This window comes from Monodelphis domestica, chromosome 4 (assembly GCF_027887165.1).
Source record: "Monodelphis domestica isolate mMonDom1 chromosome 4, mMonDom1.pri, whole genome shotgun sequence".
Classification (NCBI taxonomy): Eukaryota; Metazoa; Chordata; class Mammalia; order Didelphimorphia; family Didelphidae; genus Monodelphis; species Monodelphis domestica.
Window position 1 is genome coordinate 321,415,068 of NC_077230.1, and position 20,538 is coordinate 321,435,605.

At 34.6% G+C, this 20,538-nt stretch overlaps 1 protein-coding gene across 1 annotated transcript in view; it reads left to right on the forward strand.

The window, feature by feature from the left end:
* The window catches only part of SUCLA2 (succinate-CoA ligase ADP-forming subunit beta), a 57,662-nt gene that overhangs the window by 29,560 nt on the left and 7,564 nt on the right, over positions 1-20,538 (forward strand). The window contains exons 5-8 of the mRNA XM_007495430.3: positions 2,734-2,862; positions 7,647-7,785; positions 9,794-9,955; positions 10,047-10,189. Coding sequence (XP_007495492.2) covers positions 2,734-2,862; positions 7,647-7,785; positions 9,794-9,955; positions 10,047-10,189 — 573 coding nt within the window. The remainder of the gene's footprint in view (positions 1-2,733; positions 2,863-7,646; positions 7,786-9,793; positions 9,956-10,046; positions 10,190-20,538) is intronic.

The following is a 20,538-nucleotide window of genomic DNA, read 5'->3' on the forward strand; positions in this document are numbered from 1 at the left end:
AAAGAAAATAAAATGGGATAGTTGCAAGATTGAACTTGCCTGGCGTCAAAAATCCTCAGCAGAGGACAAAAGCAAATATCTGTTCAATGATTTTTTCCTCTTTCTTCCTTTGGATGGGCCCCCAAAGGAGTGAAAAAGAGAAAAATTCAGAGCAGGAAAAGGGAGATTTTTACTCCACAATTAGAGGCTTTAACCCTTCACTGCCCTTACGGCAATGCCTCGACTACAGAAATCCATTTAATATTTAGAGTGGTTATATTTATGGTTATTGCTATGTTAGTCACATAGCTGTTGCTATATTAGTTTTAGTTGGTAGTAAATGTTAGGTGGGTTTTGTTTGTTTTTATGTTGTATTATATACAGAAATTTGAGTGTATATTGATATATTTGGAGCAAGTTCTAGACAACATTGCAAATTTATATCTGCTTTACATTCATTTGGGGAGATCTAGGAAATGATATATAATTTATATTTTTAAAATAATATTTTATTTTTTCCTCAATTTCATGAAAAAAAAATTTTTAAACTTTTTTCTTAAATTTGAGCCAAACTCTCCTGCCCTTCCCTACTTCCTGAGATGGCAAGCAATCTAACATAGATTTACACATACTACATAACTATTTCAAAGACAGCAATGCAGTGAGAAAAGACCAAAATAATCTTGAAGATTCATTTGTTTTGGCAGCTAGAAATTCCACAGAATGCTTTCGGTTGCCATATCGCTTTGTTGTTGTTTTTAAAGATACTGTGCAGATTAAGTCCAGGATATTGAGGGATCAGAGACACAGCTTCAAAATCAGTTGATCTAACCATAGGGTTTGTTGGAAGCCTAAAATCTGCTAGGTAGACATAATCATTCATACAGCTTGAAAAATTGTTGAGAGAACCAATTAAGCAAAGCCATTCTGAGGATGTTTAAAGATGAAATTAGGAGGAGAGAAATATAGAGATAAAAACAGGGAAAGCTCTTTTAAGATTTACAATAACATTTTTCTCCAACATTGATAGTGGAGTCACCACATTTAGACATACAGGTCCTAGATGTGCTGCTTATAGAAATGTTATGAAAGAAAACAAAAATGGGAAAAACAGATAGACCACGTATATGCAAAAGGCCTTTAGCAGAGGTGAAATATGGGATTTGGAGGGGGTTCAATTCTCAAGTTATATAAAGAGGGAGGGGAAGATAGTAAAGGAGTAGAAAGAACAAACTTTATTATTACAAAAAAAAGGAAACTGTCAAGAGGATATCAATGCCTATTAGTGCATATGCCCACTTTCTGTACATAAATTTTGTGAGGATAATAAACAAATGTATTAAGGGCATTCATGAAGGTATGAAAAGGGGACAAGAAGGCTTTTACAGATTATGTTCTATAGCAGGTTACATCTCAACAATCACAATTCACTAAAAAATATAGGAACTTACTGTGCTTTCTCTTTGTGGCTTATAAAAATATTTTGATTTAGTAGATCAGAACACTGCCCTAAAGCATAGTAGAAAGAATTGTGGATTTTCAGTTAGTGTATCTGGGTTTAGATAGTATGTTTCTCTGCTGTTTAATTACATGTGCGATCTTGGTCAAGTGACCTCACTTCTGGACTTCTAGTTTCCTCATCTCTAAAGGGTGGAACTAGATGGATCAGATGACATCCAAAGTCCCTTACAGTGCTACATCTCTGATCAATGCCTATGCCAGACAATCTTATAAGATTCTTTGAAAAATGTAACAATAGAGACAACTTGGACCCTCTGACTATTAATATTAAGTGAGGCAGAAAACAAGTGTTCATTCCTGTCATAGAGGCTCCTTGGCATAGATGCCAAATAATAGGAGGATTCTTTCTGAATAGTGAGACTTATCAGAGATCATCCTGTTTATAGGTGATGCACTCTCTTTGAGTGCATCAAGCCCTGGTTCATTGTAGAGCCTTCTAAAGGAAAACCATGATCTGGGAGGACAATCCCAAGAGATAGAGGGAGAAAAATTTCTCTTGTCAGTAGGTCACTTGTTTGGGTTGCTCATTGCATGTAGGGGACGCGTATAAGTTGGGAACTTCTCAGTTTGTCTACAGTGTATTAAGGAAACGAATTCATTACTGAAATACAAGGGAATACTGCAGAATACATAATTGGCCAGGGTTAGCGTTTATTTTCTTTTTTGAGTTTGCCGTAAGAATCTTAAAGTTGGAGGGTATCTCAGAGATAATAAAGTCTAGCTTCTGTCCTCCATTTCCACATTTTATATAGCAGGAAACAGATCCAGAGTTACTGTGAATTGCTTAAGAAGACACAGGTTGTAAGTAGCAAAGTTGGCACTCAGGCAAAACTTGTCAGACTCCAAATCTATCATTCTTTGCTTTAGTCCAAATGCCTCTCTAGGATATTTTCTTAAATACTTTGCTTATACTTTTTAACCTTTCTCATTGTTGGTCCTTCGTATTGATAACCTAGCTCAAAAATAACCACTCCGGGAGGCCTTCTTTGAGCTAAATCTCTTTACTCCAAGTATACAGATTCAGCACTTATGTACTTAGTATTCAGCTTTATGTGATATATTTTGGTTGCAAAGTATTCTTCAGTTATTTCAATAGATATGTCCCTTCTCTCCTTCTTGAGGATAGGCTGAGTATTTTCTTTGCCCTTTTGCATTCATTTAGCAATTTAGATTGTCATATATAGCACAAATGTTGTTGAATGAGCTAAAATTTGACTCTTGTCTTTTACCTAGGGTCCTGTGTTGATTGGAAGTGCTCAAGGTGGTGTCAACATTGAGGATGTTGCAGCAGAGAATCCTGAAGCAATATTTAAGGAACCTATTGATATTGTAGACGGCATCAAAAAGGAACAAGCTGTCAGGGTAAATTGCTTGAAGGCCCTTTCTCAGTTCTTCAATTTTTACAAGCACTAAAGAAAAGTAAAATTTATACCAAACAAAGCATGATGTGACCTTGCTGTATGGTTTAGAAGTAGGACTCAGACCCTAGTCTTCATGACTTCAACACTAGTCCTTAATCCACTGGCATTACTTCTCTCTAGTCTCATAGGTTGAGAAGAGTTGCTTATTTAAGGTGTGTCTATAAGATCTTAAGATTTATTTTTGTATTTCATTGTCAGAGTTCAGGAGAAATGTTCACAACACAATTTAGTATATGGTAGTCATATTTTCAAGTTTTGATAGTCTACTGGTAGCAATAGAGTATAGAAGTATATACTGTTTCATGTGTGTGTAAAAATGAGTGACCATTTATTTAGAACAAAAGATTAATACCACATTTCATATGAATTAAACATACAATTGATTCTTGACCTATAAAGAGAAACCCATTGGAAATGAAGAACTGTTGAGAGCTAGAATTTTGGATTTTCATAAAAGGTTACAAGATAGTAGAGGTAATAACTGTTAAATTTAATTGTGGTTGAACTTTTCATATATTATTTAGGTGGTTTTATTAAGTGGTTGCCAGGGATTTAATTTCTAAATCCCAAAATGAATTACTAAAGTAAATGGAATTCATGGTAGTTTTATTTACAATATTTACAATAGAAGGAAGATGTTAAGGAATGAGAGAGAGAGAGAGAGAAAACTCTGGCTTCTTCTGATACCAGTTAGATCTCTAAGCCCCAGCCAGGGGAAGAGTCTCAAGAAGTTGGGCCTTTCCTGGAGGCTTCACACCTCCAGAAAGGCGGGGTCACTATGTCAGCTTTTCACTCACCAACGGAGATAGCCTCGGTGTCTGCCTCCGAGTCAGTGCCTGAATCTCCGAACGAATATCTGTCTTCCCTTCAGCTCCGAGTGACTGATTCTTCACTCCAAGCCTCTTCAGTCTTTTCCCCCTCTATTTAAAGACCTTTTTCTCGTGTCACCTCCTCTAAATTTTCACGTTTACCAATCACAGCATATGCTCTTCTCCAGGACTGCCCATTCTTTAGTTCTCACCTTCTTTGGTTAGATTTTCTCCAGGACTGCCCACTCTTTAGTTCTCACCTTCTCTGATTAGATTATATCTTTTTGGGTTATTTAACACCTCTTTTGTTAAGCTCACCTTTTGTAGTTACTTAAGACCTTTTTGTGATCAATTCACCTTTTATAGTTACTTAACACCTTTTTTGTAGTTAAGATTTAAAAATAGATTGTAGCTTATAATTCTAGCTTCACAATAAAGAAAGAGCTAAGTATTTTCATTGTTACAATCAGGAGATAGCTAAATCCAATCTTCACATAACCATGATGATGAACAATATATAGTAGTAAAGATAATATTAAAAATGTTTCTAACAGTTTATTTTCAAAAGTGAAATGCCTATGGCATTTTAGGCTTTTTATTCAGATAAATGACTAGCTAGGAGAACTATAATTATAAATCATATTTATAGTTAAATTTAGTTAAAAGAATAAAGAGAAAACTTCACATATTCTGTGAATATTGTGCCACCTTTGGGAGTAATCATGTTAAATAATGCAGACTTGACATTTCTTCTGATATTTAAGGAAGGCTGGACATATTATTCCATATTTTTGAAGAAATTAGTAGCATATTATGAAACATGGTACTTCCTTTGTGACTAGGACAAAATTCAGAGTCAACCATTGAAAATTCCAATATACCTGAAGTTCAAGAAACTATAGTTTTTTGTCCAAGTTTAAGAAACCAAGAAACATAAGTAAATAAAATACTTTTCAATTGCATTGTGCTATGAATTTGTAGAGTTTTTTCACATATTTTTTCATTTGATATAATAGCCTCTTTTAAAAATAGATTTTTGAGGCAACTTTGTGGCTCAGTAGATAGAGAGTGAGGCCTGGAGACAGGAAGTCCGTCCTGGGTTCAAATATGGTCTCAGATAAATCCTAACTGTGTGACCCTGGGCAAGTCACTTAACCCCAATTGCTTAACCTATACCTCTCTTCTGTCTTGGAATTGATACTTAGTGTTGATTTTAAGCCAGAAGATAAGGATCTTAAAAAAAAAAGAATTTTTATTCATCTCTTTTGTTTTCACGTTGCCTACATTTCCCTTTACTCCCTCATTTCCTTCTCCATATAAAAAAAGTTTTTAAAGAATGAAATAAAAAGAGGAAGAAAAGAAAAAAAGTTCAGTAAAATTCATAACCACACTGAATAAATTTAATGATATGCAGTGATTCAGACCGATGCACCCCAATCTGTGCAAAGGAATAGGGAGAAGTGTCTTTTTTTATCTCTTCTTTAGTGTAAAGCTTGCACAATAGCCTCTTTAGGAAAGCAGGGAAGATGTTATTTTCCTCAAGTTTGTAGATGAAATAACAGACAAAGAGGCTCTAAGTGTCCAAAGGACACACATCTGGTAAAAACCAGCTCTTCAACCTAGGTCATCTGAGTGTACATTCAGTACTTTTTGTACCATACCACCCTGCAATGTTGATTTATTGTTATTAGGATGTAGAAGCCCCAGACTAGTGTTGGATCAGAATCTCTGCCTGTGGAAAGCAGTTTTATTTTCCATGGAGATTTGAAACATGAGAAGGAAAAATCATTGCTATGAGATATTTTCCAATACCAGTTTCTACAGAGTGAATTGATTGACTGAGGTTAGAAATAGAGATTGAAAAATGGAATCTAGTCATAGTAGTTTTGTAGAGTAATGTTCAGAGAATGCCAGTTCACTGGACTCTTCCTTTCTGTTTACTTCATTAAATCTATTGGATTCTTTATTGACTGTGCAGCCTCCCTCCCATACCCCAATCAGTCAGTTGCCTTAGCAGCAGACTGTTCTGTTTTGAAATCGCTAACAATTTCTTTGGCATCATTGTCATTGTTCATGTAGAATGTAACCTGTAAATTCAAACAATTCCAGATTTGTAATATAAAAATTGAGAAGCATTCAAGAAATTCCTTCTAATGAAAGAAAAAAAAAGAGTAAACTGTGGCCCATTAGTTGGCATGTTTGTTTTGTCAGTACTTTGGCTCATAGTGTACTTTCTGAGAAATAGATTTTGACCAAAAATGCTATTACTGAGCTAGATTGCTTATCAGATTTGATTCCAAACAACTTTTTGCTGTTTTCAAGAATCATATCTCTTCTCATCTGATGAAGATTCACTATTTGACAATATTCACAAACATATACTATAATCTCTGTAGTCAATATCAAAGGAATTCTAAAAATGTTTTGATGAATAATGAATAATAGTATTGTTAGAATAAGTGTATAACTTCCCAAGTTATCTACTTTGAAGGAGATCAGAACTCATTTAGACAAATAAGTTCTGGTATGCTTGTTGTATAGTCTCATTTTTTTATTATACTTTACAAAATGTCAGAATCCAGATAACTTGAAAGGAAAACTGTGATGGCTTTTATATGTTATAAAATGCCTATTGTTTTGGAGAATAGTTATAACAGCTTAAATGTAATATGAATAGTTCTTGTGACATAGCTATTAATAAAATTTAAACCTTGAAGTTTTAGTCTTGACCAAATTGTGCTTTAAATTGTAACAGTTAAAATTTAGGAAACTTAGGCAGGTAGAACTTAGTTTCTCTCTGCAAGGAGTATTATATTTTTTATGAGGTTTATTAAAGATTAAGGATTAAAGAAAATACAGGCTAAGAAAACATGTAGACACCTCACCTACATTATGAAAAGAGCCACCTCTGCTCCAAAATGGAAGTCCAAAGACCCCTCAGTAGGCGGAGAACTCCTTTAAATAATCATTTGTGTTCTCGCCCAGGCGAGAATTCAGTGTGATTACAAAGCACTCTGGAGAAGTGGAGCAAAGGATTCTCGGGACTGGAGTCCTGAATTCGAGTCTATTTTTACAAAATGAGGAATGTGTCAAAGTAAGTGTAAAAGGACACTGCAAATAATTAGCTTTTAGTTATTCTGTTAAATGTAATTTAAGCTCTCATATGCTTTTCATGGCTAATTTTTTATTGTCCAAATTTTAAAAATCTTTTAACCATTAAGTCTTAAGTTCCACATTGCTGTGTTTGGGGAAATATTTTTACTAAGAGAATCTTGGAGAGGAAATAATTTGTTACTGTTTGAGGTAATTTGGCAGTTTTATCATAGAATATTTAAACCCCAAGGCACCTGAGAAGTCAGTTGCACAGTCTTGATACCTCCTTGCAAAATAGAATTCCAGCTCTGGTATGTTATATAAATTGGCTTAATGATTAATTTTAGAATCTCATTTATGAGCCTAATTATTTTAAAATAGATTGGATTATCCTTTTAAGTACTTATTGAAGTTTATTTTTTTTCAGAGTATCATTTTCTTTCATTAATGTTTCCATATCCTCATAATCTGGAGGTGGCAGAGATTTTAGAGATTTGGTCTAACACCCCCATTTTATAGCTGAAGAAACTGAGGAGCAGAGAAGTGAAAATGATTTGCCTGTAGTCAGATAGTAGTAGAGCCTAAGTTTGGACTTACTTGAGTTCTTTGACTCTCGGTCCAGCACTCCTTCCACTTGGCTGCATCCACTGCCTGACTCACTTGGATACTTTTACTGGGATTCTTTTGAAATTCAGAAACTTTAACAAATACTTAAAAATGTTTTGCTTTAAATTTGTACCACTGCAAAATAACTTTCTATTATCCAAATATATTGCCTGTACATGAAAAATTAGAACAAAATACTTGTGCTGTGTTGATTCAGCTTGCACAGAAAATGGGATTTCCTTCAAGTCTTGTGGATTCAGCAGCGGATAACATGGTCAAGTTGTATGAACTATTTTTGAAATATGATGCAACCATGGTAGAAATAAACCCAATGGTAGAAGATGCGGATGGAGGAGGTAAAAGTATCTTCTTTCATAATTAAAAGTATTTATCAAGCATTATCTTTATTTCTCTCTCTCTATATATATATTTATATTCTTTTGTGTAACATTACATTCAGTAACTTTAGTTCAATAATGTTAGCTTTTGACTTAGAATTTTAAAGCACAGTAATAATACACAGAGAAACATGTTAATAGTATATGTTTTAGCTTAACATGTTAAACTTTATGTTAAAACAAATTCTTCAGGTACAAGTACAGGGGTAAATACACATTTCCAGAGAAAGTAAGATAGAAGTTAGGTGTTAGAAGAATTTATGACTGTTAATACTGATTTTGAAGAAATGTAGGATTTTAAATCTATTGTTCATCTTTTTTATTAAAATTCTAAGATAAGTTTGAGAACATTAGTATTTAAGTTTGATACTTATCTCACAATTCTCTGGTTATGCTTTTACAATGCGTTGTACAAGGTAGTGAATATTTTTTGTGGGTATTTATTTATTTTTTGGGGAGGTTTTTTTTAAGACTTTGCATCCTAGTTTAACCCCTTGTACTTAATAGAACAGAGATAGGGATTGGACCTGTGATTTCTTTGTTGTAGGGAAAGCCAAGAAAAGGAAACTCCCTTTCCTAATGCAATTTGGCACTTTCTCAGCATATTATAGTCTTAAAAAAAAAAGTTATAATTAATTAACTTATTTGTTGGGTTACATCAAAATTCCTAGGTATCTTACCCTCTCCTTTTGGTTCTACTTTGTTCACTCTTCATTATTTTATGTAGGCCTTTCCAAGTTTTCTTTCTCTTAAGAAATTATAGTCTTACAAGGGTTGCCTAGGGGACCGAGAGCTTAATTATGTGATCCTTTTTTCCAGTGGTCACACAGTTAATATCTGTCAGAAGTGAAACTTGAATCTAGTTCCTCCTGACTTGAATTGACTATGCCTCTGCTTCTCACTATATATAATAATATACTTTGATAAATAATGGCAAGACGAAATAGAAGGAAAAGACCTTTTTCTTTTGTCTTTTTGTGGTTTGGTTTCATATTTTTCTATGGAAATGGAAGCTATATTCAAGTTGTTTTCTTCCCTGTAGTTCTGAATAGTTGTCAGATTCCCCACCCTGGCCTTGTTAATATACTTAAAACTGCAAATGAATCCCCTTTTACTGCCATTTTATATTCTCTAAAGTCTCTTATAGACTTCAGACTATCAATATATAAGTACATACTTTAGAATAGAAAAATTTGCAGGTTCAGTGTAGTTTATCTACAAAGTAATTATTAAAACACTTTAATAAACTCATTTGCATAGTGCTTTAAACAAAAAAAAATACAAAAATCCTAATCTGTTATAAGAAATTTTAGGGAGGGGACAGTTATGTATGTCATAAGAGAAATAATAAGTGACTCTTTTTAGAAAAATTCAGTGTATGCACACTTTTTTGGGGGATATAATTACTGTCTATTTTGTTTGAAGTTCTCTTGATTATTATATTTATATTATTGGATTAGTTGCCTGAAAACTTGCAGAAATGAAGACATATTAGCCACATACTTATTTTCATGGTAATATCCTGAATGCACAGAACTAATATGAGTAAATTATTCCATTGAAATTATTATTTATATGGCCAAAACATAATTCTTGACTTTTATTGAGCTTTTGGATACAGCTGCTTTGTAATTCAGGTTCACTTGCCTGCTGAACTTTAAATTCATCTCCTTTTAAGTTGAGATGGGTTGTGAGGTGGAGCCTAAGAACAGACTTAACTCACAGGGATGTTGCTTAAAAAGGAGCTTAATTTGGCAATCCTTGACCATAACTCTTATCCGTGGGGGCATAAGTGAAAGCTTTGTTGTTAGTAAAGTAATAAGAGTAGATGCTTTTTCTTAATTGATATTCTAGAATTTATATAATCTAGATAATTTAGAGAATCTAGATAATCTAGAATAGGAATATTGTTAGAAATAATTTGTTTTTGACTCAAAGTTAAGATTATGTTTCTGTTCTTTTTAAGTGCTGTGCATGGATGCAAAGATCAATTTTGATTCTAACTCATCGTATCGTCAAAAGAAAATCTTTGACCTGCAAGACTGGACTCAGGAAGATGAGAGAGACAAGGATGCAGCTAAGGCAGATATCAACTATATAGGTTTAGATGGAAACATAGGGTGTTTAGGTACTGCATATATATTGTATGTGATTGGTTAAAATATAATTTTTGTTTATATGGTTTGTAAAATTTATCTTTTCCCTCCTACCTTTAATAGTAAATGGTGCTGGTTTAGCTATGGCCACAATGGATATAATAAAACTTCATGGAGGAACTCCAGCCAATTTTCTTGATGTTGGGGGTGGTGCTACAGTCAATCAAGTGACACAAGCATTTAAACTTATAACTTCAGATAAAAAGGTAAGAATGGCACCATTTTTCACAATTGAAACAATGCAATCAAAGAATTGACTTTTTTTTAGCATATATGATAAAAATTTGGCAATATTTGGAATCTTTTGACTTTTTTTTTTAAAGGGAAAATTAATCCTGGGAAATGTGATTATTCTGATTTTAAAATGCCTCTTTCCTTTTCCCAGTAGCATATTGAAGGTAATAGCAGCTGATTTTTCTTTGTGTATGTTTGTTACATTTGAAAAAATGGAAAGTGTACTTTGACTTTTGTTGAACAATTTTAAGCTAGCAAAAAAGAATTGGTGTGGTCCTGGTCAAGTCACTTAACCCTAAATTGCTTAGAAAGAGAGAATTGAAAAGACGAAAGAATTAATTTAAAGGACCACACTATGTCATGTGGTTTGTCCTTTTATCTTTAGTTAGGACCTAGAAAACCTAACTTTTCTGGTTAGACTAGACAGTAAATAAACTTGTATTTATGTGTTTGTTTGGGAGGTATTAGAGGAAAAGGGAAAAGGCCTAAGAAAGCTACTCTTAACAAAAACATAATTTTGCTGAAAGAGGAACATCTGATAAATACCTACCTTGCTGACAAATATTTTGCAAGAAGGGCAAATATTTAGCTCTAGAGAAATAATTCTAACAAGTTTGGTGATGTTGCTTGTAACTTTGTAAGAAAGTAACTGTTATCTCTAATAGTAAATGATGAGAATTAAATTCTCTAGTCTAGGATAACATATTGCAAAAAAAATTGAGAGAAAAAGATGAGCAGAGACTCCAAAGTGGAATATGACACAAGGGAGATGGAAAGCCCTTAAAAAAAAATTCTTAGATTGTTGAAAATAACTCCAAAGAAAAGAGAAAGGGCAAGCTTCTATATGAATAAATGAAAAGGATTTATTAAGCACTTAATAAATTATTTAAAAACTTATAAACATGGTTGTTTAGTATGGTCACTAATCAATGTTACAAGGGAATCACTTTAAAAGACTGATATATATTAATTTAAGGTCGCCAAGGAATCAGCTATGTAATTCCTAAATGAAAAACTCAAGTCAGCCGTCAGCCTTTTTTGGAGTTTAATTACAATAGGAGCAAGAAAGGAATTAGAGATATATAGAGAGAGAGAAAGGGGAGAGAAGGGAATAGGGCTTAAATACCCCTTCTGTTTAGGCTGGGCCAAAAGGCCCAAGCCCTTAGATAGCTGGGGCAAAGAAAAGAGATCAGTCCCTATTACTCACGTGACCAAAATGGAGAAACAGTCTCAAAGGCCCCCACCTTCAGCTTCCTCCAGAGCAAGCTTCCTCCGAGCCCAGGAACCACACCGCTCCAAACTCAACCTCTCCCCTGAGTCTCCAGACCCTCCTATCTTTAAGGACACCATCCAAGTTGCCTCCCCTCAGTCCTCACATCTACCAATCACTCTTCATCAATTTCCCTGTCAATGGAGGCTCTCGCTTAACCCAGGACCGCCCAGAGGTTTCTGGCTTTTGCACATGTCTGTTGAAGGTCATATTTTTCAAATGATTAAATCTATACTCCTTTGCTACAGCCCTTTCTAAATCCTGTTAACTTGAGTATGGTAGAGATTGGAATAATTAAATTTTGATCTAGGCTGCAGCCCTTACTCAATCTTATTAGGACTGAATAGGGTGGAGTATCTCCATTGTATCAATTCTAAAATCAATCAAGACTCAAAGAAATTCCTGTTCTATGCTCAAGCATAGGTCAAAGTCCTTTCCATTGTTCAGCAAAGGGTTTCTGTCCTAAAGTAATCTTAAGAAGGGAAGAGAAGGAACCTCCCATGCCAATGGAGTTCCCATTCCAATAGACTATCAGTAAGAAATTTTCCAAGTATGAAATATCCCAATGGTGAAATTTCCAACATTTATAAGTCTAAGGAAATTTGAGGTTTACAATCCCCCCTGATGATCATTGGGAGACTAGTCTCCCCATTGATCATTTAACACAATCATTTTGTAGTTCTAAATTCACTTCTAACTAAAGATATACACAATATTCAATTTTCTAAGAGAAATTAGAATAGTGAGAGAGGAAATAGAAAAGAAAAGAAAGCAAAACCAATGTTTGCTAGGCGCATTGACAGAAAGCCAAATTAGGGGCAGTCCCTTTTGGCATAAATGTTACAATAAATGTTCAATCAAAAGTTCAGTCCAATCAATCACATCCAAAGTTCATTCTTGATCTTCTTGATGAAGTGTAGGTTTTTGGCATCTTTCTGCAACAGTTCATTCTCTGGATATAAAAGTTTCAAGCTTCTTTCCTGAAGATCTTTTCTCAAACAAAATCAAAGTCTTTGAATTTTTTTTTTTAAAAGTAAAATCTTAAACAAAAGTCTTGGATTTTTATAAAAATAAAATCTCAAACAAAAAAAAATTCAAAAATTCTTAGATTTTAAATTAAAATACAATCCCCCCTGAAGTAAGTATTTAAAAAAATATATCAAGTTTAGCTCAGAATGCAATGTTCAGTTATGGGGGTATATGTGTCAATTATCAAAAGAATAGAAAAATAATCAAAAACATAAGAAAAATTCAAAATAGGCCTTGTATAGGTCCAGTTTAAAGTAATTTCTATCCCACAAGTATGTAGGACAGAATACAGTAATATTTCACTTAGCCATTTGTAGCCAAGACTACAGGAAGTTGCCATAATATAAGAAGGAAAGAATTAGAATTCTATTTTGATGGGGAAATGTCATTCCCTTGTCTGATTTTTTTTCCTTCAGAGATATAGGGAGCCAGCATGATAGTCAAGCTTTGTACTTGTTTGAGTACTTCGAAAGGAGTGTAGATACAAGGAAGTCCTACGACTTAAACATAAGTTAAGCGTCGCAACCTTGAGTCTCACTTTAATATTTCATGTGTGCTCTATTGGCACTATTCAGGTTTAGTCTGTGCTCCTTGTTTTTATCCCTTTTCCTGGAATCAGACACAAACATTAATCACAGTCCTATAATATTTTATCAATAAATGGCAGGTTCCCATAGTTTAAAGCTTTTAGGCATATATTGATATTATAGCAAGAGTATATATATTAACTTGTATTACTGCAGGGAAAAAAATATTAATATTAATTATGTGTACCTTCAGTACAAAAATGAGAAAAAAAATCAAATATTCTGATAAAAAATAAAAGAAAAGAAATAAGAAAAAATAAGAAAAAAAATCAGTAATTCAATATATTCTTGAGAGAAAAAAAACCAGCATCCATTTGTCTATGGATTATTATCTCCAATTCTTATGATAAGATAGAGTCACAATTCATATGATAGGATAGAGTCAATCAGTCTCAGCAGAAGATGCTTTCTTCACATGTGAGCAGTGAATCCAAGAGTCTCTTTCTCCAATCTTTATAGATGTTGGAGTAGTTAATAATATTTGGAATGGTCCTTCCCATGAAGGTTCAGTTGCTCCAGTTCGCTTGAAATTCTTGATATAAACTTTATCTCCTGGGTTCAGGTCATGCAGAGAAAAGTCTAATGGTCCAGCTTGTACTGCAGCTCCAGATTCATGAAGTTCATGTAGTTTGTGCTGTAACTCCTGTATATAGGAAGCAATAATAATATCTCCCCCTAATAGCGATGTATAAGCCGGGGAGAAAGGCTTAGCCTGTATAGGCGGATGTCCAAAAAGCATCTCAAATGGTGAAATATGTAAGTCTCCTCTAGGCCTGCTTCTAAGATAAAATAGGGCCAGAGGGAGAATTTCAGGCCATTTTAAATGGGTCTCAGTGCATAATTTGCCAATCATAGTCTTAAGTTCTTTATTCATCTTTCCTACTATTTGGAGAGGAGAGAAAAAAAAACTGAAAAAGGTTAATTAATATCAACAAAATCAATACAATCTAAGAAGAATCATCTTTATTATACTGGGAAGTTCCCTGGGCACCCTCCTGAAGGGCACCTCTCTGAGGATCATTAGCACCTCGAGTAATTTTTGGACGAGCGCCATTTCTCATATATTGTTGAGTATTATCATTAAAATTTTCTTCAATTTGAGCATTGTCATTAAATTCCCAATTCCTATTTCTATAATTCTGGTTTCTAAAGTTCTTATTCCTTCCAAACATCTTAAGAAAGGTTCTACATTCCATCATTTTGTGGCCCTTCTTCTCACAGAAGTGGCAAGTAATGGATTGATAATTGGATTTCTGGAGAGGGGCAATTGTCGTTGGTTCATTATCATGCCCACTTTCTAATTTAGTTATCCTATCTATTACACATCTCATTTTTTTCTTCATTTCCTCCATGTCATCATTATTCTCTTTCTCCTTTTCTTCGTTTCCCTTAAAAACATATATAGCTGTTTTTCGCAATTCTTCAAGGTCCATATCTGACCATCTTGGGCATTGTGTTTTGAAATAATTTTTAATTACTTTGCAACAATTATTTACAAAGATTCTTCTAACTTGTCTTAAACTATTCTCTTTATTTAAGTCCCAATCTAAGTATCTGTCCCCAAACTCGATAATTCTGTCCATAAATCTGGAGGGTGTTTCATTTTCCTTTTGCTTAATTTTTTCCAGTTCCATCCACTTATCTGTACTGTCCGCACATTCCTTCATGGCCGTGAGGATGGCCTCTCTACAACGGTATAGTTGTAGATAGTCCTCAGGATTATTATAGTCCCATTCGGGATCCTGAGATGGCCAATGTGCTGCATTACGCCCCCGGGTTTTGTTGACATGAGCAATTATTTTATTTTTTTCACGTTCACTTAAAAAAGCCTGTAGTAAGCTCTCAACGTCCTTGTAAGACGGATTATATTGAAAAAATATGTCTCCCATCTTTTTTGTTACTAGAAAAGGATCTTGTTCATATGTGGGGATATTTCGTGTAAATTCATTTATTTCTTGGGGAGTAAATGGTATCCTATGTCTTAAAGTCACCACATCCCCATTTCGTCCTATTTCAGGTACTTCTCTTAGAGGAAACAGGCCTCTAGTTGAATTTTGCACCTGTGGGTCAGTTTGACAAGGACAGTTTTCTCTAGGAGGACAAGATCTCCCTTGCATTGGAATTTGGTTTTCTGTAGGAGAAGGAACATGAGAAGCTGGGATTGCAGGGGAAGGGTTTTGGGGATTAAATTCAGACAAGATTTGCACTGCACGAGAGAAGCAGTCTGTTAACTGGGCTATAGGGAAGGTGTTTTCCATCTCTATTTCAGGGAAGGAAATTTCCTCATTCAAAGGTTCAGAAACAGGTCTGTTTCTGGTAGAGTGGGTGTTTGCCCATTGATCCTGTAAGAAACATTTTAGATCTTCTAATTGGGCTTGCATTTTTTCCTCAATTTTTCCTATTTTATCTTCCATATCTCCCATTTTATCCTCAATATTTCCTATTTTATTCTCAATATTTCCTATTTTATCCTCAAGTTTTTCTATTTTATTCTCAATATTTCCTATTTTATCCTCAATTTTTTCTATTGTATCCTCAATTTTTTCTATTTTATCCTCAATATTTTCTATTTTATCCTCAATATTTTCTATTTTATCCTCATTTTTTTCTATTTTATCCTCAACATTTTCTATTTTATCCTCAATATTTTCTATTTTATCCTCATTTTGTTTTATTTTATCCTCATTTTGTTTCATTTTATCCTCATTTTGTTTTATTTTATCCTCATTTTGTTTTATTTTATCCTCAATAATTTTTATTTTTTCATCTCTAAATATAGTATTGAGGAGTACAAAAATGACAGTACCTATTAATATAAAAATTTGGAGGTATCCTTCATTCCTCAATGCCCCTACTTCTTCAGCTGCCATATAATTGTCAAAGAATGTAGTACTCATTTTTATATGTATATTTTGTAATTTCACAAAACACGTGGGGAGCAGGGCAAAGCAACAAACTTTCCACAGGGTTTTTTTTTTTTTTTTAATCCAGGAAGTTGTTCCTTAAGGGAAAGGATATTTAGAAACAGTTCTTCCAGCCAGGACTTTAGAGTCCTGTTGCTGAGATTTAAAAACAGCTGTTTTCTGTCTATCAGAGTCACACAGCTGGGAAGTATCTGAGGTCCGATTTGAACCCAGGACCTTCTGCCTCTAGGGCTGGCTCTCAATCCGCTGAGCTACCCAGCTGTCCCTTAAGATTAAAGGGAAGAAAAAGAAAAAACTGCTGATTCCAATTTAACTTAAGGAGAAAAGAGAAAAAGTTTTTTATACTCACGTGTTCTAGCAGCTGTGTCTTTAAGCCAAGTTTTTTTTTTTTTAAAAAAAAGGACTAAGTGGTGAAACAGTATAGTAAAAAGGCAAGGAAAAAGTTTTATTGAGAGGATTCTTTAGACTCCCGTGTGGTCAGCCACAATGTTACAAGGGAATCACTTTAAAAGACTGATATATATTAATTTAAGGTCGCCAAGGAATCAGCTATGTAATTCCTAAATGAAAAACTCAAGTCAGCCGTCAGCCTTTTTTGGAGTTTAATTACAATAGGAGCAAGAAAGGAATTAGAGATATATAGAGAGAGAGAAAGGGGAGAGAAGGGAATAGGGCTTAAATACCCCTTCTGTTTAGGCTGGGCCAAAAGGCCCAAGCCCTTAGATAGCTGGGGCAAAGAAAAGAGATCAGTCCCTATTACTCACGTGACCAAAATGGAGAAACAGTCTCAAAGGCCCCCACCTTCAGCTTCCTCCAGAGCAAGCTTCCTCCGAGCCCAGGAACCACACCGCTCCAAACTCAACCTCTCCCCTGAGTCTCCAGACCCTCCTATCTTTAAGGACACCATCCAAGTTGCCTCCCCTCAGTCCTCACATCTACCAATCACTCTTCATCAATTTCCCTGTCAATGGAGGCTCTCGCTTAACCCAGGACCGCCCAGAGGTTTCTGGCTTTTGCACATGTCTGTTGAAGGTCATATTTTTCAAATGATTAAATCTATACTCCTTTGCTACAGCCCTTTCTAAATCCTGTTAACTTGAGTATGGTAGAGATTGGAATAATTAAATTTTGATCTAGGCTGCAGCCCTTACTCAATCTTATTAGGACTGAATAGGGTGGAGTATCTCCATTGTATCAATTCTAAAATCAATCAAGACTCAAAGAAATTCCTGTTCTATGCTCAAGCATAGGTCAAAGTCCTTTCCATTGTTCAGCAAAGGGTTTCTGTCCTAAAGTAATCTTAAGAAGGGAAGAGAAGGAACCTCCCATGCCAATGGAGTTCCCATTCCAATAGACTATCAGTAAGAAATTTTCCAAGTATGAAATATCCCAATGGTGAAATTTCCAACATTTATAAGTCTAAGGAAATTTGAGGTTTACATGAACTATTTTTTAAAAAGAAGTATTTACAAGACAGAAGAAAGGAATCAAGGAAAATTCAAGAAAATAGTGAAGACTCAAAATGAACTGACACTACAAAAATTTTTTCAAGCTATATTTGGAGCGAGAAGATAAGCAATAGATTCCATTTGGTGAAACTGATGTATCATTTGTATCATTAAGAGATAACAGTAGTCTGTTTATTTTTATTTTCTGTTTATCTTTTCTGAGGAAAATGATGTTCAAACTGGAAAGGTTCAACTAAATATTATTATTCTTATTATAGGTCAGTGATTTTGACTTTAATTCTTGGAAAAATTCTAGAACCTGTTATTAAAAGAATGATTAATGTACACCTGGAAAAGGAAATAGTAATCACAAAAAGCCAGCATGGCTTTATGAAAACCAGATCACATCAGACTATTCCCATTGTCTTTTTTTGACAATTACTAACTGGATGGATACCCCAAGGGAACAACCTAGTTTTTCTTATGGATAAGATGGAGAGATGGGAATTGAATGATAGTAGACTTAGGTAGACTTGAAAAGTAGTTATTAATAGATTGATTTCAGCATTGACAAGAGATCTTAATTGGAGGACCCCAAGGATCTGTCCTTCATCACATGCTATTAAACTTTTTCTCAGTGACTTGGATATCATAGTTGTCAGATTTGCAGATGACACAAAGCTGTGTGAGAGAGATTGCTAATGCTTTAGATGACAAATATAGGAAGTTTTTCAGTTATTGGTCAAGAAAGTTTGCAAGTAAAGAAATCTCTTCAACTGAGCAAAGGATCTTTTATTTTTTCACTATAGAGAACTAAGTGGGAATGCTTTCCTCCAAAAGAAATCAAACAGTTCCTCTGTAACTTAGTAGGTAAGTCTTAGGGAATTATCTATCAGAGGCCTTTATCAGTGAAGCGACTTTTCTGGAATTCCTAATTAAGCATTTGAGATGGCATTTGAACCTTGACTCTGTAATAATTAAAATAATATTTCTACCCAGATATTTTATAAAGTTTATTGGAAGGGTAGACAATGTTCCTATAAGTAACCTGACCGTGTGGTGCCTAGCCTGCCAGTCTCTTCCTCATTCCTTCTCATCTGCCTGCTCTGCATCTTCTCGGTTCTCCCTTTCAATTCTCCCGCAGTTCTCTCTTTGGTTCTCCTGATTCTGCCCCAAACCTTAACTTTTATTGATGTACAGAACGTACACCGATGCAACCCTGGCACAACTGTGGTATGTCAGGAATGTTTGATAGACAGGTAAAGTTACTCAGGAGGGGGAGGGGATAAACTTCCTCGACACAACTCTAAACCTTGCCTTCTTTCTACCACACTAAATTGCCTCACTTGACAAGAGGGTTTGCTTTTTTCTTTTAAGAAAATCAAGGGGAAGAAATGAATGATGAATACAAATAATGCAAAGTTGAAAAAAAGTAGAATTAGAATCAGTAAATATATATTCACTAAAATAAAAAAAATATATGCATATTTAATTTTAATATGTTGTATATATCAATATGACTGAATAGGTTATAGTGTATTTATAAATTTCCATTGGTATATGTGTGTGTGTTTGTATTTTTAATTGTAAAGTTGGTTAAACACAACTTTGTGCTATGTGTTATATGATAGCTAGGTGGCACAGTGCATAGTATTAGACTTGGAGTCAGAAATAACCTGAATTCAAAACCTTATTTGTTTTAAGACACTCATTAGCTGTTTTGATTCTCTTCAAGTCATTTAACTCATAAGTTGTGAGGATCAAATAAGATAGCATATTTATGCTTTTTAATCCTTAAAGTGCTATAGAAAATGCTACCTGTTATTGTCATTAGACAAAATTTGTTTTCCAAACACTATCCATAAGCCCAAACCAACAACATTCTATTTGACAGGGCATTTGAGTCGATCCTTAAGCTTAGTAAAGACCAATTATTTGATTCTGTTAAATAGCCTGTTGTAAAGGAAAGGGTGTATTAGATTTTGAGTCAGAAGATCTAGGTTCAAATCCTGGATCTGCCACTTTTCTTTTTTGATACCCTAGGTCTGTGTTGGTGAACCTATGGCACATGTGCTTGAGGGAGCTACTCCCTTCCCCCTCTCCATTGCACCTGAGGACATTTCTCCCATCATCTGCCCTTCTGTCCTGCAGCCCAATGGGATCCCACTCCTCCTCCTTCCCCTGTCTGGGATAAGGCAAGGGATTCAGTATGAAGGTTGCAGTTTGGGTACTCATTCTCTAAAAGGTTTGCTGTCATTGCTATAGGTTAAATTAAGTCAACAAGCATTTATTAAGTACCTTACCTACGATATGCCAGGCCCTTGGAAAATCATTTAACCTCTTTGGGCCTATATAATAATAATTTTCTTTTTGTGATTATTATTTTTTTATTCAAAGATATTTTATTTTCCCAATTATATGTAATAATAATAATATGTAATATGTAATATGTACATAAAATATGTAATAATAATAATCGTCAATATACGTTTTCTGAAATTATAAGATCTAAGTTGTCTTCTCTTGCTCCCTTCCTTCCCCATCTTGGAGGTGGTAAGCAATTTGGTCTATATCAGTGATGTCATACCTTTTAGAGATGGAGTGCATGGCCCTCCCCACACCTCACCCCCCCCCCCCAAGTGCCTTGTCCCCCCAGAAACCAAGTTCCATGTCCCTGTTCCCCTGCTTTGCCCCCCCACCCCCACCCCAGCATGGTGTGTGTGTGTGTGTGTAAGGAAGTGCTCTCATTGGGCTGCTGGGCATTTACCCATCAAATATACCTTATTAATATTATCTATTACAGCGGGTGAAGTGAGGAATGTCTTTAGGCACATGGATCGAGGGAAGAGAACAGCTCTGCTTCAGTCCCTCTGGTCTTCTAGTAAAAAAAAAAAGACTGTAGGCGTGCTCACAAAGAGGGCTCTGTCTACTCATTTTGGCATGTGTGTCATAGGTTTGCCATTACAGATTTATATTATACATGCATTATCATGCAAAAAATATACTTCCATATTGGTCATTGTTGTAAGAGAATATTCATACAAAACCAAAACCTTAAAAGTA